At 44.5% G+C, this 23,880-nt stretch overlaps 2 protein-coding genes across 2 annotated transcripts in view; one reads left to right on the top strand and one right to left on the bottom strand.

The window, feature by feature from the left end:
- LOC308581589 (uncharacterized protein) overlaps positions 1 to 4,831 on the bottom strand; it is a 53,011-nt gene extending 48,180 nt beyond the window's left edge. Inside the window, exons 1-2 of the mRNA XM_081184222.1 lie at positions 4,718 to 4,831; positions 1,771 to 1,930 (exon numbers count right to left, since the gene is read on the bottom strand). Of these exons, the coding sequence (XP_081040348.1) occupies positions 1,771 to 1,930; positions 4,718 to 4,733 (176 nt within the window). The 5' untranslated portion in view covers positions 4,734 to 4,831. The remainder of the gene's footprint in view (positions 1 to 1,770; positions 1,931 to 4,717) is intronic.
- A 2,323-nt stretch (positions 4,832 to 7,154) lies between these two features.
- Positions 7,155 to 18,056, top strand: LOC308581606 (2-epi-5-epi-valiolone synthase-like). The gene is made up of 5 exons (XM_081184269.1): positions 7,155 to 7,459; positions 10,431 to 11,064; positions 12,630 to 12,863; positions 14,476 to 14,728; positions 16,729 to 18,056. Exons 1-5 carry the CDS (start codon positions 7,293 to 7,295, stop codon positions 16,809 to 16,811), a joined length of 1,371 nt encoding a protein of 456 aa, XP_081040395.1. The 5' UTR covers positions 7,155 to 7,292; the 3' UTR covers positions 16,812 to 18,056.
- Positions 18,057 to 23,880: the final 5,824 nt, after the last annotated feature.

Genomic DNA, 23,880 nt, shown 5'->3' with positions numbered 1-23,880 from the left:
CTTGTGTAGTTGGTCGTTTTTGGCCACCTAATTGGCAATGCTTGACAATTTTACATGCATTTATTCCACACTGAGCTAGTGTGGTGTCATGGTTAGAGTGCTGGCCTGCATCCCTGACTAACCTAACTCACAGGGTTGTGGTGGGGAATAAATGAGGAGGGGAAGAACCATGTACACCACCTTGAGCACCTCAGAGAAAAAAGGCTAGGCATAAATGCAATCAATTAATCAATCAATGTAGATAATTAGTATCACTCTATGCAGCTGTTTTTTAAGGGGGTCGCAACATCAGCTGCAATGTTCGAATAGCCAAGCATTCCTCCTCCTTTCAAAGAAATGAGATCTCTCTCCGTGGAAGAAAGCAGAACCCCAGAAGGCTTAGGTATGAATACCTCCAGGCCAGCATTTGAAATAGACATCATCTGTTCCTGCTCTGCTCCCCACACAGTCTTCCATAATATAAGAAAAAATTCATAACCCATAACAGATATGCTCAGCTACTCCAAGACTGGAAGAGTAAGACATTTTGGGTAACCTCTTTGCTGCCCCTCGCCAGTGCTTGAACAACTTTAATAAGATAATGTATAGCTATTATCACCAGCAAGCGTTAGTCAGACAACTACCGACTATTATTTCAGCAACAGAACCAACACTCAGTTTTCCTATAACCTACAGACTGGAACAGTTTACACATTGGTAGCTCCTAAGAAATGAACAAACTTTTTTCTCTTCCCCCCATAGCAGAATATATGCTGATAAATGGGAACTACTTAGCAACCCAGGTATTATTGTTATAGCCGAGAAAGGAATAATGACAGTCCCAGTCAGGCTGCTGAATTAATGATACCTAAAATTAGCTTAATTAATTAGTTTAGTTACTAAAGCAATTTAGTTAGCAGATTAATTAATGCTCGCAGAGTAAGTTATTTGAAGACCCAAGCTCTGGTGCATCTAAAAGCACAATCTTAGAAGTGTCTAAGTGTTTAATGGAGTTTTATTCCCAAGATAAGGCTGAAATCCTAACCCCATGTATCTGGGAGTAAGCCTGATTCAATAGGTTACAATTGCAACCTGTGTAATATTGTAGCCTAAAATAATTGAATAACTGGAGTGGGCCCACATCTACTGCGTATTTGTTTTGCATACTTTTTCAAAGACTGAAATAAGAGCCATGCTTCACCCATTAAACTTTCTGATCTCCATCTTTTCCTGATCTCCATTGCTTGGCTTGAGAGGCACGTGAGTAACAATTTTACTTGCATGTCTTATTATTTGCATCGTTATATGATACGAGTTGGTTTAAGTTTGTCATTATGAGCTCCCCTAAATAATTCTTGCTTGAGCTGAGGAATATAACTGCCCTCTCAATGCTGCAATTTGGCATGGGAGGGAAGCTGTAATATCCCAAATAGTTTCTTTTGTTCCTTCAGACACAAACAGACATGTACACAAACACACCAGCCTTTTACTAGGGGTAGGTCAGAAGTGTCGCTCTCACCAAACTCTGATTCTTCTCTCGTTGCAAAACAATCCCAACAGAGACTATCAAGAAAACATTTTCTAACAATTAGATTCCATGAAGAGAAATCACCTAACCATCATGGGCCATTAAGAAATATTAATTTTTTTGTCCAGATTTCCATCAAAACATTTGTGATAATCCCACTCATGGCAGTAACAATAGACTGAACTATACATTCACAATGTAGAGAAGGTAGCACAAGATAATTTGACGCACTTTCTGTCACAGCCAGATGATAAATGTGTTACCTGTTAGAACTTGCCTCTCTTGTCAGGTAAAGGTCCAAGCCTCCTGCTGCATCAAGAGCTTTCTGCAGGTAACATCCTAGCTCTTCAGGAATTCCAGGGCGACCATGTGCTATCTCTCTCGCTTTCTTGAGGTTCTCAACTATAGACCCAATGGATAATTCTAAAACAAAAGACCGAAGGCAAGAGGTTTTAAAATGAAATTCTGCGAGAGATCTCCATTGCTCAGGCACCTACGGGTGATGGTGATGAAGACGGAAAACTTGGTGTGATTTTTGAAGGAAAAAATAGATTTGTAGAAAGGAGTTGGCAAAACAATATGGGTTTACCTATTGCAGATTGACATTTTCTAAGTTTCAGTTAAAAAAAGGAAAGAAGAACGGGGACAAAAGTGTTTCCTTTAAAATCAGTGATTTACATAATTTACCTACAAAAGCACAGCTAATTGCTAACCGTGCCTTGCTGCCCATGAATTATGGCCTTGGCATCTGTAGTTTTATAACCCAACTCCACCCTTATGGGTTATAACACCAAATGCAGGTCTCTAACATGGTGTGGGAATGATGACTGTCAAGCATCATGCTTGACTGCATAATAAGATCAGAAGTGAACATGGCATTTATATATTCAATATGGCATTCATAATGGATATTACACGTGCAGAAGTCAATAGGGCACCACATCCTAACACTAGGCAACAACGATGCGTTTCTTTATGCAAGCCCATAAACATGAGCCACTGAGGCATCCCCAGACAACGTGTTCAAATGGGACCTTATCTAGACAAGAATTTATGCAAACATTTGTTAATATATCTATTAACAAGCCCTGAAAGCTCCATTATCAGGTGCATTCAGTTGTTTTGAGAGGGGAGATCATGTCTAGCTTGTTTCAGAAGACAGCTCTTTTGCAATAACTAGGAGCATCTTGGAAGTAGGAAGCTATTATTCAAACAAGAGTGACACAATCATGCAATAAACGTTAGCAATTCAGATTTCTGACAGTACATGGAATATAAAGCATGAATGTATAATATTCATACCCCCAGAGCAATGAAGACTAGAGGACATTCTAAGAGAAAACAATGTTTTATTACAAATCTTTTAGGCGGCAATGTTTTATCAGCAATCTTTGTCACAAAGTCATATTTCCCCAACATGAAATATTTCTTGCAAAAAACCCCAAGGTGCATTTATTTTTAGTATTAAAGGTAAAGGACCCCTGACAGTTAAGTCCAGTTGCGAATGACGCTGGGGTTGCGGCGCTCATCTCACTTTACTGGCCAAAGGAGCCGACGTTTGTCCGCAGACAATTTTTCTGGGTCATGTGGTCAGCATGACTAAGCCGCTTCCGGCGAAATCAGAGCAGTGCATGGAAATGCCATTTACCTTCCCACCGGAGTGGTACCTATTTACTGTTGTTAGCCGCTCTGAGCCCAGCTTCGGCTGGGGAGGGTGGGATATAAATAAATTATTATTATTATTTTTATTATTATTATTATTATTATTATTATTATTATTATTTACTTGCACTGGTGGGATGCGGGTGTCGCTGTGGTGTAAACCACAGAGCCTAGGGCTTGCCGAGCGGAAGGTCGGTGGTTCGAATCCCCGTGACGGGGTGAGCTCCCGTTGTTCGGTCCCAGCTCCTGCCCACCTAGCAGTTCGAAAGCATGAAGTGCAAGTAGATAAATAGGTACCGCTCTGGCAGGAAGGTAAGCGGCGTTTCCGTGCACTGCTCTGGTTCGCCAGAAGCGGCTTAGTTATGCTGGCCACATGACCCGGAAGCTGTACACCAGCTCCCTCGGCCAATAAAGCAAGATGAGCGCTGCAACCCCAGAGTCGTCCGCGACTGGATCTAATGGTCAGGGGTACCTTTACCTTTACCTTTACTTGCACTGGTATGCTTTCAAACTGTTAGGTTGGCAGGAACTGAGACAGAACAACGGGAGCTCACCCCATGGCAGGGGTTTGAACCGCCAACCTTCTGATCAGCAAGCCCAAGAGGCTCAGTGGTTTACACCACAGCGCCACCAGCATCCCTATTAACAAGGTACTAAGGACCCAAATAGGCAAACGTGGGTCAGGTCAGCCTCATGCCCCCCTGCCCGCCCCCTGAAGGTCTCAGTAATACAGACTTAGGCTGCTGCTTCATCCACAACCAAATTGTGGATGACTGATGTTTTATTATGGGATGACCTAGTGTTCAGGATCAGCACACACATATCCCATATACAATGGTCTATTGATGTTCTAATTTCTAATTTCTTTTTTTTATTTTCCCTTGCTTTAAACTTTTTATGATTTATTGTCTGGTTTTATGTTTTCATGTAGTTGTAAATTGCTGTGATACCTTTTTTATGATAAAGTGGAATTTGGATAAATAAAACACAATTAGGAAGGCTAACATAAGAGCCTAAATCTTGTTGGGTGGGAGAAGGACCAGAAAAGGGCAATAGCTTCCAAATGTCTAAAGCCCCTCTCCTTACATAACTAGTCTTACCTCCAATATCATACATCCCTCTAGAAGCCTCAATGAACCAAGAATTACTTTTTCCCCTTTTGATCACCCAGGTACTTGTCAGGCCCTGCCTTACCTAAAACAACCAACAACTAGATCAAAGTCTGTGACTGCAAATAACGGTTAAAAGACGGACTAATAACAACTGTTGGAAATCATGCCCAGGGAAAAGGCACCATTACCAATACACTCATCTCCTCCCAGTCCACAACTCCATCCTTTCCCACCGCTCCTGGACAGAGAAACAAAACAAAACAAAACAAAACAAAACAACAAGGCTTCAAATAAAATAAACAGTTCAACCAAGGTAACGTGTCACAACAAAATGTCTTCTCCCGCCCCCTTTCGTGATGCAGACCCAACTTTGAGGTTGAAAGACACCTCTCAAAAAGAAAAAAAAGTGAAACACAAGGAAGTTGCTCAGAAGTACCTGCAAAGTGTGGCATTGTGGTACCCTTCACCCAGGCTTCTGGAGATGTTGCGGCTGATTGTACGAGATCGGTTTTGCAGAGCTGGGGAGGGGTGCATATCTTTTTGTCCACGTGACGGGCAGGGCCAATTATGCCAGCACGTTGGAGCCTGTGGGCCCTCTTACAGAACGACTTGGCTGAGGTGCAAGATCAGCAAGACTTTCTGCCGCCCTGGGGCATTTTCAAAATTTGCTCTTTGGCTAAGGAGTATAAGGACTTCTGACAGTATCACACGGCAGCGGCGGCCACAGCACATGTGCTTGTTTGCTTTATATAAGCTGATATAAGTCGGTCTTGGAGAGGGGGCTCTCATTGAACAAGATGTGTGCCTGGAATCTGAGGGAGGGGCCAGCAGGTGTACTGAATGCAAAATGAGAGCATTATACTGGGCGTCATGAGGCAGGACATGCAGATTAATTACAGTTGGAAACTGATGGGTTGCTTGTAAGATTCTTGGGGGCTGCAAGAGACTGGCCAGAGATAGTAGTAGTCACAACAAAGCTTTGATCTGACCTAGTGCAATGTCAGTGCTTTTGCTTTTGTCTTACGAATGCTGAGAACTTTGGATCCTACACATGCATTACCTTTATAAAGATGGTCACTGCTCCACATGTGATTTAAAAGGAAACAAGAAAGCATGGGTTTTATAAGGTTACAGGGTTCGCTCAACAAGTTGCTAGCTTGTTATATGTTGGAAACTACCCAGGGTGGCTGGGGCAACCCAGTCAAATGGGTGGGGTACAAATAATATGTATTATTATTATTATTATTATTATTATTATTATTATTATTATTATTATTATTATTATGTCATTTGGGGTGTGCCTTGAAAAGCCCACAGAGCTGAAAGAGGAAGTGACAAAGAGTGCCACTCTTTGGACTTCCTCCTTTCACTCAGTGCTATTTTTCTAGAAAAAGAGCTGCTGGAACTCACCACGAACGCTTCCCTTTTCTCTTATAATGGCAATGGCGCCCACCTGAGAGGTGCTGGAAGTGAGTTGCAGCATGTTCTGGCTGAAAAAAGGCCTGCTTCCACTCTGTGTATTGTTCAGAGGAAGGGGCAAAGATAACCACCCTCACCATTTCATGATAAAGGGGACTATGAGTGGGGTTCAAGGGAAGTCCTCAAGGGCAGCAGTCCACCCAAGGTACCACACTGGCAACCCCAGGGCTTTGGGAAGGTGGCGCATCTTGGCCCATGTTCTGTGTCTGTGGAAATATATTGCATACTTGTATAGGAGAGAGAAATCATGCAGGAGCCCTGAAGAAGAAGAAGAGTTTGGATTTGATATCCCGCTTTATCACTACCCTAAGGAGTCTCAAAGCGGCCAACAATCTCCTTTCCCTTCCTCCGCCCACAACAAACACTCTGTGAGGTGAGTGGGGCTGAGAGACTTCAGAGAAGTGTGACTGGCCCAAGGCTGCATGTGGAGGAGCGGAAACACGAACCCGGTTCACCAGATTACGAGTCTACCGCTCTCAACCACTACACCACACTGGCTGATCACTCATAACTCTAGATTAGAATGGAAGACTGAATATTTTAAAAGCACACTTTGTTTTTTGAGATGCTTTGGACTAGAAGACAACGTGGCATCAGCAGCTGTGTGACAGTATAACATAGTGGATAGTGCTGCAATTTGGATGGGAAGACCTGCCCTCAAATCACTGCTTAGACATGACCTTGCATGACCTTGAGGCAATTAGTTTCAGCCATGTTTATTTCATTGGGCTGTTGCATCAATAAAATGAGGTGGGGGAGGCAGAGGTGTATTACTCTGGGCTGCACTAAGGACAAGTGAGCTACAAATGTGACAGAGATGAGGAGAAAACAGAGATTGAGAATTGTCTTGAAGATGGTCTCATGCATTTATTTTATGTACTGCATTTACAAACAGCTTCATATTTTTTTAAAAAAAATCTCTAGAAGTGCACAACATAAAACAAATGATATGCTTAAAAAACACAACATAAAACCAACAAAACAGGAGCACAGAAGCCCATAAAAACAAATATAAAACACACAATTCAGCAGGGCCTTAGTATCCAGTTCTAACAATAATATGTGGCTCTATCTCAAATACCATCAAGGCTTACATAAAGTTGTGTTATAATCAAAAGGGTCAGGAAGTTGAGATAAATTCCTGGAATCCTCCTTTTTATGGCATAGAAATGTTTCAACATTAATCACTGCCGTTTCGTTGCAGGGCCTCCTGTTAGAAGTTAAGTGCACTCTAATTGTACTTTTTGATCATTATAAAACTATTGAGTTATACAACCCTAGGCTCTGCATTTTCACTGTACGTGTGTGTATGCACACGTGAGCACGCAGGTCCGGGTGATGTGACCACCCCTCTTTCATGTGTAGAGATTAAGTAATGATAGTTTTGTAATTCCACCCCCCCCCAGCCCAACCTTTTCACTCCACCAGGTGAGGAACACCTCCCATTCCAAACAATGGTCCCCGTGGAGCTTTTATAAGCAAACAGCAAATCCCCCTCTTACCAGACACCTCTTGAACTAGACATTGCAACCATGCCACAGTCCAAAGAGATCTTCTTGGCTGATACAAAATCTGGAACACAGGGTTCCAAGCAAACAGACTTCCAGCTAGTGCGGGTCAAAAATACTTGGTGCCGAATCAAGAAAGATGAAACCATTCATGATGCTGAGAATGAGATCGTGGTCTCCCAGGCTAAAATGTAAGTAGATGAGGTTACTACTAATAATAATTTTATTATTTATACCCTGCCCATCTGACTGGCTTTCCCCAGATACTCTGGGCAGCTTCCAGCAAAATATAAAAACGTAATAAAACGTCAAGCATTTTATTTGTACAATACTCTGTAATGTGAAGCAGCAGAGACACTGTTCTTCTTATTTGGGTTAAGTAATCATTCATGGTCTCTGGAATGGGAAATCATGGAGGTATTAGATGTTGATGCCTAGATTATTTGTTCTCAAATATTGTCCTGACGAGTGTCATTGCTAAGCTTTCAAATTTAATATCAATATTGACATGCAGCCCAATCCTAGGCATGTTTACTCAGAAGGAAGTCTCCCTGTGGTCATTGGGGCTTATTTTAATGTAAGTATTGTACTGGGCTTTCTTCTTGTTGATATATATATATATATATTGTATTTGCAAATTTAACAAGGAAAAGGATAAAAGATAAAATATAATTAAAGGAGAGAGAGAAATGGAAAGAAACAAAATAATAATATACAAACAATGCTGATAATATGGGTAGATCGTCACCAGCTCACACTGCGGATACATTGGCCTTCAGCACACAAATATTAAAATTAAACATACATTATAAGCCCTCCATGTGTCCGAGTAGGTATCCACGCAATATTGATGCCTATATGTAATATGCTTTAATTTAGCCAAGGTGGTAAGGTTCTCAGACAACTGTGTAATAAGTGGTAGCTATTTATCCTTCAAGGCTTAGAGTACATAGGTCTCTTAGCCATCCAAGTATGGCTGAAGTTGGAGACAACCTTTTGAATTCAACAGGGTTGAAGCAGCCTGTGGTCAGATCTGCAGCCTAATCAGAATAAGAAACAAACCAGTTTCAGTTGAGCATAAGTACTGAGGCACAAAAAAAGGAGACTGCAGTGGCATGACTTAATGACGTTGCCTCTCTCATTGTTGTGCTGAAGCTTTCTCTAATGCTTGGAAAGTCTTTTGAGCTAAAATGGAATTTGATTGGGGTTGGGAATTGAACAGAGAAGGGATTTTCGATAGCAGACATTTCCAAATTCACAGACACGGGTAATGAACTCCAGAGATGGGGGAAAACAAATACAGTGATACTAAAAACCATCAGCTTGATCAAAAAGCATAATGCATTTGTCATAAACTTCAAGTGAAGTTTGCATCCTGCAGCAACATTAAAGGGGGAAAAGTCACAGATGGGTGAATGTCTGACAAGTTTTCCCCTAAGGACAAACGTTGCTTTCTGTGCAGGAAAGTCATCTCTCCAGTTAATTAACCTTTGAGTGTAGGACAATTTCCTTCTTCTTGCAACAGAACACATTTGTGACCATTAAATATTAACCATGTTGTATTACTTCACATATTGCAGATTTCCACAATATTTGCAGTTGTGTAAAGATCATAATCATCTTTGTAGAATCAAGATGAATTTTGATGTAGACCATCAACGGTTACAGGTTTTTAGGCTGCATTTTACAAAGGTAGAAACACACTTCGGTTCCTGTTCATTCCGAGCCACTGTGGAGCTGGCAAGTTCTAGCAGTGCAATGACTCTGATAACCTTGCCAGCAACAGTGTGAGTGAACTACAGAGATTCTTTGACTGTTGCACAGAATTTATGACAGAAATAATGTGTTTGATTCCCCTCGTCCCCTGCCAACTTGCAATTTTATCCTTACAACAACCTTGCGAGGTAAGGTAGTCTGAGAGGTGGTAACTGGCTCACAACCACTCAGTGAATTTTTCACTGCTGGGTTCTTAAGCTTTTCTCCACTTCCAAGTCTGACACACTAACCACTACACTGCACCTAATCAGGCCCACCAGGCCTCCCCAGTTGGTCTTGTGACATGGTTTAGCCCAAACCAAGCTCACCTGTCCATCGTCTGACAACACACAGCATCAGGAGCAAGGCAGGAAAAAACTGAGCCACTAAATTCAAAAGAAAACAAGTCATTCCTTCCAGCTGCTGCTTGACTTCAGCCTTTTTAAAAGTTGGCACCTTCTTTTGTTGCCCTGCATAGCGACAGAAAAAGACATCGAGTTCAGAAAGTGCTACATAAGAACTGAAAAGTAAAAAAAAATTAAGATCACACCGAGGCCCCATCAGCGGCACACATTTAAGGCAGACCACTTTAAACAAACATGGCTTCCCCCAAAGAATGCAGGGGGAACTCTTGCTTGCTAAGGGTGCTGAGAATTATTAAGTAGCCCTCATTCCCCTCACAGAGTTACGATTCCCCAGAGTTCCCTGGGAAGAGGGATTGATTGTTAAACCACTGAGAACTGTAGCTCTGTGAGGGGAATGGTGGTGGGGTTCCTTCTTACAACTTGTGGCTGTGGTAAATCAGGTATTTCTTTTCACAGTAGCTAGAGGTTACCATTTTGGTCTCCTCAGCATACCCCTGTGAATGATGTTACTTCCTCTGTACATGATTTTGTACACCCCACGGAAAGAAAAAGAGAGAACCCAAGGCTTTAGAAAAGCCACAGAAAGAATTAGCAGAGGAGAGAGCAAAATACAGAAGACTGAAGAGAAATCTAAGAGAGCTTATTAGGGGAAATGGCAACCCCTCATTTGTTCACCCCCCCTCCCAAAAAGAAGTGCCTCTGTCCTTTAGAAGGACACCACATCTAGATGTTTCATAATGCTAGGTGCATTCCAAGGGAGAGAAAATGGCAGCCAGAAGAGGGGCCTCTCTACCAGGAAGAGCTCCAAGGTGGCATTGAGAGGGCAGTGAGAATAGCTTTTCAAAAAGATTAAAAGGAAATGATGATGCTGTCACTGAAGATAAGAGTGGGTCTGATTTTCAGCAGGGTCTCCATCAAATGGACTCTGCCTTTCATGTGCAAATGTGAGAGTGAAAACTGTGGAGGGCATTTTGGCTCAGCCATAGACAAAACTAATGTATATTCCATACTACTCACCCCCCACCCTCATAATTCCCAACAGATCTGAAACTGTCTCAGATGGAGAGATATCCTGGACAGTGGAAGCACCTATCTACCTTTGCTATAAGGTGGTGGAAACACGCGGTCTTCTGGATCCCTCCAACAAGACATTGCTGTACGGGCACATCAGAGATCCAAAGGAACTGGAGAGAGCCCTTCACAACAAAGAGGCCCAGAGGCGTTTCATTGTAATCGATAAGACGGTCGATGACTTGTATGGCACCGCAGTCAGAGAATATTTTGAAGCAAACTTGGTTCAGTATAAAATCCTTTCCCTGACCACCACAGAAGAGACCAAATCCATGGATTTGGTGCTTGATATCTTGCAGGAAGTGCAAATCTTTGGCATCGACAGGCGCGCTGAGCCTATTATAGCAATTGGAGGAGGGGCTTGCCTGGATATTGTGGGGCTGGCAGCCTCGCTTTACAGGAGGCGCACCCCTTACATTCGGGTCCCCACCACCCTCCTGTCCTACGTGGATGCCAGTGTTGGAGCAAAGAATGGCGTCAATTTCCTTCAGTGCAAAAACAAGCTCGGGAGCTACGTTCCTCCTGTTGCCACTTTCCTTGACAGAGCCTTCCTCAAAACAGTCCCCCGCCAGCACATCTCCAATGGACTTGGGGAAATTTTAAAGGTACGATGGTTTTGCTGCAGAGACTCCTTCCTCTCTTTCACCAACTGCTTCCACACACTCTCTGCTCCTTGCAAGCTCATTTCCACAGATGCTCCCTGTTTATTTATTTCTCTCACAGTGATTTTTGCTATGTGGCTCTTCAAGAGGAAACTGGAAGGACAGGCCTCTTTCATTTATTGTTTCTGCATCTCTCTGCGACTCCTAAAGTGGTACTTACAACACCTGTTACCCCTTCCTGTGCACATCCCTCTACACATGGAAACGAGTAGTTCCATGGAGCTGCCTTTTGCTGATTGGTTATCTCTTTAGCTCAAAAGAGGGTAACAGGAGGGGTGCTCACCTGACCTCCCATCAGGCACATTGCTGCTGCTTTCCAGGAGGTATACAAGGTCGGGAGAGGCAGCAGTGAGGTTAGTGTGGTGCAAACACACCAGCAGAAACACCAGGTTGACTCCCCCAGTGTGTTTGCACTGCAACAACTTCCCCACTGTCTTTTCACTCCTCCTCTACCTCCCAGTAAGCAGCACTGATGCAGGTGACAGGAAGACCGGTGAGTGTCTCCACCCCATCAACTACTTGGCAATAGCAATCCAAGCCTTCAGGTTTGGGTCTTTCCCAGCCTTCTTACCTGGGCTTCTTTGCCTGGGCATGCCAGGGATTAAATTTAGAACCTTAAGCATGCCAACTATGCACTGTACCACTTAGCTATGGCACAAGTCTTCCTGATCTTGTCCTCCCCAATTCTTGCATATCCAGAGTCACTCTCAATGACGCTACCTTGCTATTATATCCTATTCCCTGTACAGTGGTACCTCTGGTTAAGTACTTAATCCATTCCAGAGGTCCGTACTTAACCTGAAACTGTTCTTAACCTGAAGCACCACTTTAGCTAATGGGGCCTCCTGCTGCTGCCGCACCGCCGGAGCATGATTTCTGTTCTCATCCTGAAGCAAAGTTCTTAACCTGAAGCACTATTTCTGGGTTAGCGGAGTCTGTAACCTGAAGCGTATGTAACCCAAGGTACCACTGTATTGGAAACATCTTCTCCCTTCTTGTATTCATTGCTTATCTTTTACATATTCAGAGTCTCCCCACAAAACCCACTCCATCCACTTTCCTGGATCACTGCATGCAACTGTTACACAGAGAGCACCATCTCCCTTCCTTTCTCTATCTGTACCTTTGTTGTTTCTTAATCAAGCTCTGTCTAATGTCTTAGCATTTGTTTCATATATCCTATGCACAATAGCTTTCACTGCATGCACACCTGTCTTCTCTTGTGGCTCATGTACCACATCTATTATGTGGTCTTTTTGGGTGAAACATCTACAGGACAAAGCTGTTGCTTCCTTTTCCCCTGTGACTGAGTTTCACTCCCAAAATATCAACTTTGTGTGCATGCTAAAGCCGCTCAAATTGCCTATGATCATCTCTGAGATCTACTCAGTCTCTTGTTTTATGTGTACAGTGTGAGGTCCATGCTTTCAAAGCAAGCCTCTTCCTGGCATTATTGTGCAACCCTCATTCAGTCCACTGCAACCCTTCTTTCTTTCATTCTGTTCAAGATGGCACTAATGAAACACAAGGGCCTGTTTGACTTGCTGAAAAGTCATGGGAAATTCTTACTGGATACCAAGTTCCAGTCACACAGCAGCTTAGCTGACCATGGTGACGCAGCACTGAAGACGACCAGAATTGCCATAGAAACCATGCTGGAAGAGCTTGCCCCAAATCTGTGGGAAGATGATCTGAACAGGCTGGTGGATTTTGGCCACCTTATAAGCCCAGAACTGGAAATGGTGAGGAGGAGATAGCATATTTATTGTTGAACAACATTTCTATCCCATCTTTCCACCCAATGGGCTTACAATAATAATATCTTAATTGCATGCTTCCGCATTTTCAGCTTGTGACATATCACTACTTGTACCCAGAAGTGTGTGATGATATTGGGTGGAATTCAGTGTCACAAACTATTATGATTGTTCTGTAAGTGCATGGATTTCTGCTTGCAGGTGAAAAGATCCCCCCTTGCCTCCCCGGTGCACTATTTGGGGGGTTCTCCTGAGCCCCCTCTGGGAGCTAGTTGTGGGGGCACAAGGGGAGGGGAGGGGGCAGAGCCGAAGTCCTAGCTCTAGCTCCCGCTAGTGCAACTATTTAGCTGAACCCAACCCTTTGCTTTTATATAACCCAAAATATTAAGCAGGAAGCACTCTTCACATGATAATCACATGTACAAATGAATTATTGTTATTGTTATATTATTATTATTATTGTTGTTGTTGTTGTTGTTGTTGTTGTTGTTGTTGTTGTTGTTGTTGTTGTTATTAACAACTTATACACCACCCATCTGACTGGGTTGCCCCATCCACTCTGGGCTGCTTTCAGCATAATAAAACCACAGTACAATGTCAAACATTAAAAACTTCCCAATACAGGGCTTCAAGGGTCTGTTTGACATCTGATGCAGCCCCACAGCCCCACTTCCCCCACAGATGCAGTCATCATGTGAGGTGTTTGACAGGGGGCTGGGTTAGCATTTCCTGCCTTCTCCCTTAATATCACAAACATTGGTTTCCTTGGGAAGGAGGTTTATGATATTTTGACATGTTTGGGCTCATATACAAATGTACAGATTGAGCATAGGTGGAGACACAGGTTAAACACACCAATAGGCAAGCCCACTGTTCCCACATCAAATCTCCAGAGAGATGAAACATAGCCCTCAAACACTGCTAGCTTACAGAGTCCAAACTCAACTCTTGGAGTCACCTTCTCCAGATCACAACTGCATTTTTTTGTTCGCCACTCTCTAGCTTGCCATGTCCCCCTGGCAAGGGGAGGGAATATGAGTGAGTCTTATTCTCTGGCCATTTCCTCTCCTCCTTGAGACATTACATATCTAGCAATGTTGCCTCTGAGTTATCAAAGAACTATTGCAATCCTTCTGGCCCCATGAAACCTCTCCTGTCTAAATTCCCAATCTCACAACAATATTGATATGTTATAAAGGTAAAGGTATCCTTGACCATTAGGTTCGGTCGCAGACGACTCTGGGGTTGCGGCACTCATCTCGCTTTAGTGGCCGAGGGAGCCAGCGTTTGTCCGTAGACAGCTTCTGGGTCATGTGGCCAGCATGACTAAGCCACTTCTGGCAAACCAGAGCAGTGCACGGAAACGCTGTTTACCTTGCCACTGGAGCGGTACTTATTTATCAACTTGCACTTTGACGTGCTTTTGAACTGCTAGGTGGGCAGGAGCTGGGACCGAACAACGGGAGCTCACCCCATTGCGGGGATTCGAACCCCCGACCTTCTGATCGGCAAGCCCTAGGCTCTGTGGTTTAGACCAGAGCGCCATCTGCGTATATGCTATACAATGTAATAAATGCTTGTGTGTCCTTCATTTCAGAGAGTTTTACCAACGCTGATGCATGGAGAAGCTGTGAATATTGATATGGCTTTCATGACTTACCTGTCCCACGTGAAGGGATTTTTGAGTGACAGTGAGAAGGCTCACATCATTCAGTGCATGGTCGCTTTGGAGCTCCCAGTGTGGCACAAGAAATGCACATGGCATCTTATCAAAAAGGCCTTGACGGAAAGATTGAAGCACAGTGCTGGGCACATGAGAATGCCTCTTCCAACTGGACTAGGAACAGCAGGTGCGTCATTGCTGGGGTCATCCGCTTTAAGGGCAAGCTGAGAATGGTGTTGTGCTTCTTTCTAAAACACAATATTGTTTGTATTTCGTTCTGAAGTCCAGACCATCCTAAAGGCTCAGGATGTGGAGCAACAGAGTGAAAAGCAATATGTAAAACAGATGATAGATAGATAGATAGATAGATAGATGATAGAGCACAATGGGGTGAGCTCCTGTTGCTCTGTCCCAGCTCCTGCCTACCTAGCAGTTCCAAAGCACACCAGTGCAAGTAGATAAATAGGTACCGCTGTGGTGGGAAGGTAAATGGAGTTTCTGTGCGCTCTGGTTTCCGTTACGGTGTTCCGTTGTGCCAGAAGCAGTTTAGTCATGCTGGCCACATGACCCAGAATGCTGTCTGTGGACAAACGTCAGCTCCCTCGGCCTGAAAGCGAGATGAGCGCTGCAACCCCATAGTTGCCTTTGACTGGACTTAACCGTCCAGGGGTCCTTTACCTTTCCCCCTTTTTTTAGATAGATAAAGTAGATGTCTCACTGTTATCTTCCATCCAGGATGTGCCTGGGTCAACGTGGAGAATGTGTGGGCCCAGTACCACCCACACATGCCCAATGAGGGAGGAAAGCCCCCCCCCCGAAGAAGCCCTCTCAAACCCTGCTCACAAGGAACTTTTCGGTGCTCTGCACTATGAGTTCATTCATACATTTAGCAGATATATGAATAAGCTCTTGCCAGACCTTTTCTCCTGGAACTCTGGTTGCAGTCTTGAAACCACTCACTCCAGAGCAGTTCCAACAGAGTTCTAATCTTGGTTCTTATTTGACACTGGCAGTGTTTGTGGGAAGAGGGAAATGGTGGGGTGGGGAGAAACCTCTGCACCTGAAATCTCAACCATTGCAGCCCCACAAAAGGGATGAGGGATAATACATTAGCATGCCCGCCACACAATTTGCAGTTCCATGCTTATAGTTTTAATTGGGTTTCCCTTTTAATTACAACCTTTAAATAAACTATGACAAAGCATTTCCTTCAGATATTATACAACCACCAGAATTATTATACAACCTCCAAGATGTAATTAAACAGGCAACTTCAAGTAATTGCATTAGGGTTGACTAATTCCCTTTGTAAAGCTTAGCGGGTATCAAAAGCATTCAAGCAGCGTGTGTAATTCCCATTACAAAACCAGACTTAGGCTCCAACCCTGCTCACACTTACTTGGGATGAAGGTAACCTAGTCTGGAAAGACTAAGATTCTGATAGTGGGCAATCTGAAAGAGCCAGAAAGAACAGCTGACAGAAAATGCTTTCTTCATCTAAGACAGGGAGAGGAGTCTGTGGCTCTCTAAGTCCCAACTCCCATTAGCCTCGGCCAGAATGGCCAATGATCAGGGATGATGGAGTTGTAGACAAGGAGGACCACAGGTTCCCCATGCCTGTTCAAAGATGTACAAGCACTGCAGATGGATGCAAATCTCTTGCCATCAAGTGATAGCACCCAACCCTGAGGCCACCTTAGCTCTACCTAACAGAACCATGTCACGAGCACAAAGCAAGAACTCAGAGCATTTACAAAGAAAATGTAAACAGGACAAGTCTATCTGCAGACTGCCCATCAAGTCACATGCATAGCTCTCTGGTTTTTTGAAAGGAAATAAGCATTCAGAAGACATTTAACCACAGTGGGCAATACTGAGGAGAGTCCAAGGATCACCAGTGAATCCATGGGCAGAACACAAAATGCACACATAGCCAAGCAGCAGTCAAGGAAGTGAACAAACTTAGCTGCAGACCATGGATTAAATAATGATATATATTGTATGGTTAATTAAGCATTCACAAAACGCTTACTCAAGGCAAAAATGTACACACTCAAAACGCAAATATAGAACTTAAGCACAACAAAACAACTGCTCAATTTTCCAGAAACAAAAAGAAACTAGATAACTGTACAAATCTTAGTTTGGCACTATTTTGGATTACTGATTGGAACTTTTGCTTTCCAGATATATTCAACGACATCAGCGAGGAAACCCTGGAGAGGGCTTACATTCTCTGGACCAGTGAATGCAAAAACATCTCTGCATAAGCATGAATACAATGGAAGCAGATGAAAACAATAAATCACCACCAGAGCAACAGGCAAATTGGGAATTCAGATAAACAGCCAATGGGCACTTTTGAAGGACCAACCATTTGGCAAAATCCCAATACCTGTCTACATGAAGAATGGCAAACAACATGGATCCAGAATGAAATACCACCAGCCACTCCTTCTTCCTCCTTCTCCAAGATGGCTCTTAGGACTAATCCTTATACTATCTCTGTAGTATGGTTGGTTGTAGTCCCCATCTGATCAGGTTAAATGGGGAGACTTCCTGAGAGAAGCAATGCCAATACAGTGGTACCTTGGGTTACAAACGCTTCGGGTTACAAACTCCGCTAACCCGGAAGGAGTACCTTGGGTTGAGAACTTTGCCCCAGGATGAGAACGGAAATCGCGCGGCAGCAGTGGGAGGCCCCATTAGCGAAAGCGCGCCTCAGGTTAAGAACGGTTTCGGGTTAAGAATGGACCTCTGAAACGACTTAAGTTCGTAACCCGAGGTACCACTGTAGCATGGAAAGAACCCTGTCATCTACCTGCCTCAGATAGTCTTCCTCCCATATGACAGAATTGGCAAAAAAAATCTCTACTCACTGAATACTGCTTGGGCCACTCCCAAACTTTCACAACAAACCATCAACTGAAGAACTAATTAGTTAAATAATGTTTTTAGATTAGCAATGTAGACTCCATCTTTTCTTTTCGTTTATAGTTTATAGTTTGTTTATAGTTTTTTGCTGTCTTTCTTCCAATTTTTGTTCCACACCTCGCAGTCTATCTCAGAGTTATTATGTGAACTGCTATTCAGTTCAATCCAATTCACCATGCAAGTCTTCACAAGCAAAAGTTTGACATCTAACAGGCGGCTTGTCAACTTGGGAGTTCAGATTTGCCCTGAGGAATGCGATTAATCTGATTTTGTAGCAAGGAAGCATTTCCATTTTGAGGCATTTTTTTGTGTTTTCCTGTAACTGGTGATTTGTGTAGAAGATGCGTACAGACCGCCCCCCCCCCCTGCATTCGATAGCTTATGCGCTTCAAAGTAAAGAGAGCAAGCAGCCTGGGTGATGTTTGTGGCACTTTTTCTGATGAGCTTCTTTTAACATGCTGAGATACGAGAGTCAGGTGGCTGATTGTATGCATTTTTCCCCCTCCACGAATGCTGCTTCTTATGTGCATTGTACTGTATTGTATTTTGTAGCTTTCATTAAATCTCCAAAGGTTGTCTGAGGTTTACGGAGTTCATTTGACAAACTCGTCTGAGAGTATTAAGGAAGCAAACTTATCTTATTACTCCTGTTAACCTTTCAGCCTGAAATGCTACTGAGATTCTACCTTTCTCTGGAGGAAAGGAGAGGAGATGGGGAGGTTCAACCAACTCTGCCATAAATCTGAAGTAGTTCAGCAACCTAAGCCAGCAGATAGGGGCAGCTTCACTCTTCTCCTGCTAGAATGCTGAAGTGATCCCATGGGGAGAGAGGGGGTGCAGGAAGGATGGTGTGAAGTCTTCCTAATAGCACAGAGAGGGGAAACAGAGCCCAGGGACAAGGCAAAGTGGATAATTCATGACTAAGAGATAAGGAGGAGAAGGGGACAACAGAGGACGAGATCGCTGGACAGTGTTCTTGAAGCTTCTAAAATGAATTTGACCAAACTGCGGGAGGCAGTGGAAGACAGGAGTGCCTGGCATGCTCTGGTCCATGGGATCGTGAAGAGTCGGACACGACTAAATGACTAAACAACAACAACAAAAGAGATAAGGACTGAGGGAGTGATTGATATACAGTGGTACCTCGGGTTAAGTACTTAATTCGTTCCGGAGGTGTGCTCTTAACCTGAAACTGTTCTTAACCTGAAGCATCACTTTAGCTAATGGGGCCTCCCGCTGCCGCTGCACTGCCGGAGCACAATTTCTGTTCTCATCCTGAAGCAAAGTTTTTAACCCGAGGTACTATTTCTGGGTTAGCGGAGTCTGTAACCTGAAGCGTATGTAACCTGAGGTACCAGTGTAATGAACTGAAGACCATTTGGCAGAGAAGTAGGATATGGTAAAATCAGCAGCAGAGGATAAAATTATTAGGAGTACAGTGGTGCCCCACAAGACGAATGCCTCGCAAGACAAAAAACCCGCTAGACGAAAGGGTTTTCCGTTTTTCGATGCGCTTCGCAAGATGAATTTCCCTATGGGCTTGCTTCACAAGACGAAAACGTCTTGCGAGTCTTGCGTTTTTTTCGCTTTCCCCCCTTTTTCTAAGCCGCTAAGCCTGCTAAACTGCTAAACCGCTAATAGCGCTAATCCACTAATAGGGTTGCTTCGCAAGACGAAAAAACCGCTAGACGAAGAGACTTGCGGAACGGATTATTTTCGTCTTGCGAGGCACCACTGTACTTTCAAACAGTTCACAAAATCTGGTATAAATCAGATTACCTTAAGGAAGTGCCTCATTCCATATATCCATAGCAGTCAATTGTGCTCCTCAGACAGGGCACTGCTAGAGATCCCACATGTGCTCTTGGTCTGGACTAGAAATTGGGCCTTTAGTGTTGCAGCTCTAGCCTCTCGCACACTGTTCAAGGGGTGGTGGTGGTGTTCCCAACCCCTGGAGCAGCTTTTAAGGGAGCTGTCAAGGAGGGGGGGGGTTGTCAAAAACCACCACCCCTCACCCTTCTTCCAGACAGATATAAATCAGGCATTCTTGTCCTCAGTGTTCAGCCACTGTCTGTCTTGAGCCGAGGCTGCCGGTGATGCAAATTACATGCTACATCCAGACAAAAGTACTTACAAATTGGAGTATTAAATCACGATTCGCATTAGAGCAACATGAATTTCATTGGGTCTTCATTGGATTAGAACTGATCATATGGAACTAATCTAATGTGGTGTGTGGATGTCACATTAGTTCTGCATTTGTCAGAGAAATTATGCAAAGCCGCAACGTGCAACAGAAATAACAAATCTGGCATGCTGGGCCAAGCCCGCGAACACAGATCTACCTTCAACTAAAGCCTCAGGCATGACAGTTACCTGCCACCCACGGTCATTCCTACTCCCCGTCTGACTTCCCTCCAATAAAAGCTTGGCTGTACCTTGAGCTGTGCGTATTGTGAAAATTTGCATCCTTTCTCCAAGTAGAGAGCCAGTGTGTGGAATGCCAAACTACAACCTGAGAGTCCAGGGTTCAAATCCCCACTTACTGGGGGACCTTGGGCCCGTCGCTGCCTCTCAGCCTAACCTAACTCACAGGGTTCTTATGGGGATTAAATGAGAAACAGGGAGAACCATGGACCTCACCTCAAACTCCTTGGAGAAAATGTGGGACATGACTGCAACCAAGCAATCAATAAAGATATAAGTAGTATGCAGGTAGAGCTGTGGGTTAAACCACAGAGCCTAGGACTTGCCGATCAGAAGGTCAGCGGTTCGAATCCCCGCAATGGGGTGAGCTCCCGTTGCTCGGTCCCTGCTCCTGCCAACCTAGCAGTTCGAAAGCACGTCAAAGTGCAAGTAGATAAATAGGTACCGCTCCGGCGGGAAGGTAAACGGCATTTCCGTGCGCTGCTCTAGTTCACCAGAAGCGGCTTAGTCATGCTGGCCACATGACCCGGAAGCTGTACGCTGGCCCCCTCGGCCAGTAAAGTGAGATGAGCGCCGCAACCCCAGAGTCGTCCGCGACTGGACCTAACGGTCAGGGGTCTCTTTACCTAATACAAATTACCACTCCTTCAGGTCTATTCCTGGCTCTGTCTCTCATTGGCTCTGTCTCCACCCACTATTAGTCTCCTTGCCTTGCTCCCTACCAGTCCCATGGCTCACCAATGACTACCGGCCTGAGGATTCCAGGAATTAAGACCCCCAGTTCTGGTTGCCCCAGATTGCTATCGTTTGATTGTAGCAGCCGTTTCTCAAGAACCATGGGCAGTAGAATTTGCTTTTTTTCCCCAGTTCGTGGCTTTGGGTGTTCCACTGGGAGGAAAAGGCAGGAAAATGAAATGAGAAACCAGCTGGTTCAAACTGGCCTTCTCTGATACACTCATATATGATGACGTGGAGGGATTTGACACTCTGAATGAACTCAGTTGTTAGACGCTTGCTATATTGCTCCCCCCCCCCCCGGCTGTTACATATACAGCCGCCATTTATGTCAGAAGTCACCAACCTACTGCTCATATGTACTCAACATACTGCTCATTGTTCTACTCAAATTACTCAATTCAGGTTTGTGTGCCTATTTCACAGTTTATTTTTAATGTCCTCCAAGCAAGATGGTGGCATTTTAAATTGTGCGTCAGTTTGAATAGAATTGTATCATTAGTCAGTGTTAGATTACACAGCCAACACTAGTTTCCACTAGTTGTTTAGTGGAACAAAATTATGAATAATTATGTTTCTCTATCTTATAAGGCGCTCTGGAAAATGGCAGTTGGTTTGTGCCATGGGGCTTTTTCAAACCCATAAAAATAAGCAGTTTCTGAACCAAGATTTGGGTCTCCTGGATGTATTTCATATGGTTAAAAAGGTTGTACACATTTCTCGCTTTGCCCAACATTTCGCACCATGCATCTGTAATACTGGCCTGAGCCCACCAGATGGCACAAATGAACCTATGTGAAACAAATAAAATGTGCATTAGCAGCAAGATGGCTTTCTTATTTTTAGGCAGACTCGATTTCAGTTTTGGAATCACATCTATGGAACTGCAATCCCAGTGCATTTCAATGGTATACACAATTATTTGAGGTAATTCTAGTGCACTCAAGTATTAGAAATCACTTTGGGATTCAATTGTTGGCATGAAGTTACATGAGGAACCCTCAACGAACTGGGTAACCTGGATCCTTGAATGATTTACTTATTTTGTTGTTTCTTGACCATGTCTCTGTGTCTAGGAGTTCTTTAGCCCAGGAGATGCAGGGACAGGGTAAAGGGACCCCTAACCATTAGGTCCAGTCGCGGACGACTCTGGGGTTGCGGTGCTCATCTCGCTCTATAGGCCGAGGAAGCCGGCGTTTGTCCGTAGACAGCTTCTGGGTCATGTGGCCAGCATGTCTAAGCTGCTTCTGGCGAACCAGAGCAGCGCATGGAAACGCCGTTTACCTTCCTGCCAGAGCGGTACCTATTTATCTACTTGCACTTTGACGTGCTTTCGAACTGCTAGGTTGGCAGGAGCAGGGACCGAGCAACGGGAGCTCACCCTGTTGCGGGGATTCGAACCACCGACCTTCTGATCGGCAAGCCTTAGGCTCTGTTTTATAGACCACAGCGCCACCTGCGTCCCATAGGGACAGGGTGGCCTGATGCAAAAAGGAGACAAGTTGCAGCTGCTGAAACCTGCACCTCTCTTCTACACAATTGTTATAAGAGCAGCAGCCCTGCCCTCTTCCATCTGGACATGGTAGACCTCAGAAGTGGGAAAATTTGTGCAGCCTGAGGGCCACATTCTCTTCTGGACAGCCTTGTGAGGGCCACATCCAAGTGGCAGCCAGGGCCACAAGCAAAGGTTGGCAAGAGCAATGGGTGCAAATTATTACCTTTTTACAGTAGGCTAACACACACACACACACACACACACACACACACACACACACACACAGCTATCCTCCATCCCCCAAATGCATGAGGTATTACCAGAGTTCAAGGACCCATTCTGGGCAGGCAAAACCATTTGGTGTTGCAAAGCAGAGCCAATAAGCAGAGGGTGGTCTGTAGAGAGAGGGGGTGGCCTGGGAATGATTTGGAAGCTGTTAAACACAGGGGTCATGAAGAGTCGGACACAACTAAACGGCTCAACAACAACAAACACGGAGCAGTGGAAAAACCCTGCAGTTCAAGAGAATAAAATGTGGAAAGGCCTCGTCTCTTAGCTCGATGCAAAACAAGCAGCACTTCAGGGAAGGGGAGAAGACTATAAAGCTTCATTTGTCTACTCAGGCCTTGTCTGTAAGGCTTCATTTGTCTACTCAGAAGTAAACCCATCTAAATTCAGTCTGGGTACTTGAAACAATGGGATAATTCATACCCCAGCCCACCCCAACATTTTGGGAGGGCAATTTGGAGCAGCCCCCAACCTGCTGACCCTGTCCCTCGTGTATACCAGTGTGATATAGTGGTTAAGAGCAGTGGACTCGTAATCTGGTGAACCGGGTTCGCTTCCCCGCTCCTCCACATGCAGCTGCTGGGTGACCTTGGGCCAGTCACACTTCTCTGAAGTCTCTCAGCCCCACTCACCACACAGAGTGTTTGTTGTGGGGGAGGAAGGGAAAGGAGATTGTTAGCTGCTTTGAGACTCCTGAGGGTAGTGATAAAGCGGAATATCAAATCCAAACTCCTCCTCTTCTTCTTCCCTCCCTGCCACCAACCCCTTCCTCACTCACCCACTCCCTCCCTCCTTTTTCTAGTTGTCCTTCTCCACAGCACCCAGCCTGTGCCATGTCGGGAGGAGACAGCAGGCCAGGCCAACCTTCTAGCAGGCCAGCCGCCTCCCGTCTTTTGGTCCCTTGCTCTGGCTCCCGTCTTTTGGTCCCTTGCTCTGGCACAACCAGTGTGAGGGACCAAAATCAGGACATTCAGGATTGGGAACAGAAGCTGGGGCGGCTTCTGCCGATCCGTGATGTCCCGACTAAATCAGGATACTCGAAGGGTCTGGATAATTTGGGAGTGGGAGGGGTGCAAGCAGCTGCTTAGGCAGAAAGCTATCACCCTCACACACCGCAAACTCAAGTGTGAACTTTAAAAGCGTTACCAGCATATACTGCATTCAAATATTATATATAAAAAGGATTGCGAGAGAAAGGTTCTGCACGGTGTGCTGAGTTGTCAGTTAAATGGATCCAAGGGAAGACTAAATGGATGCCGAAGAGACAGTGTCAAGAAGTCACAGGACAGATGGTGCAGGAACAAAAGCTGGTCCCTTCTTCTTCAGCCCGATGCTTCCTTTGTCACACAAACTCACACAAAGCTGGAAACACAGTCCATTGGTTCACACAATGCTAAGTATTTCATTTGCACCGTGCACAAATTATGTAGCCATTGTGCGAAAAACCAAACGCTTTAATC

This window comes from Podarcis bocagei, assembly GCF_964188305.1.
Source record: "Podarcis bocagei genome assembly, chromosome: 2".
Lineage (NCBI taxonomy): Eukaryota > Metazoa > Chordata > Lepidosauria > Squamata > Lacertidae > Podarcis > Podarcis bocagei.
This window is presented reverse-complemented; position numbering and strand designations above follow the sequence as displayed.

Bases quoted from the DNA above. Each gene is read 5' to 3' on its own strand.
- LOC308581606 (XM_081184269.1), top strand. From the start codon at position 7,293: ATGCCACAGTCCAAAGAGATCTTCTTGGCTGATACAAAATCTGGAACA. The intron at 7,460-10,430 runs GTAAGTAGATGA...AATTCCCAACAG, and splicing joins GTGGTCTCCCAGGCTAAAAT to ATCTGAAACTGTCTCAGATG. The intron at 12,864-14,475 runs GTGAGGAGGAGA...CCTTCATTTCAG, and splicing joins TAAGCCCAGAACTGGAAATG to AGAGTTTTACCAACGCTGAT.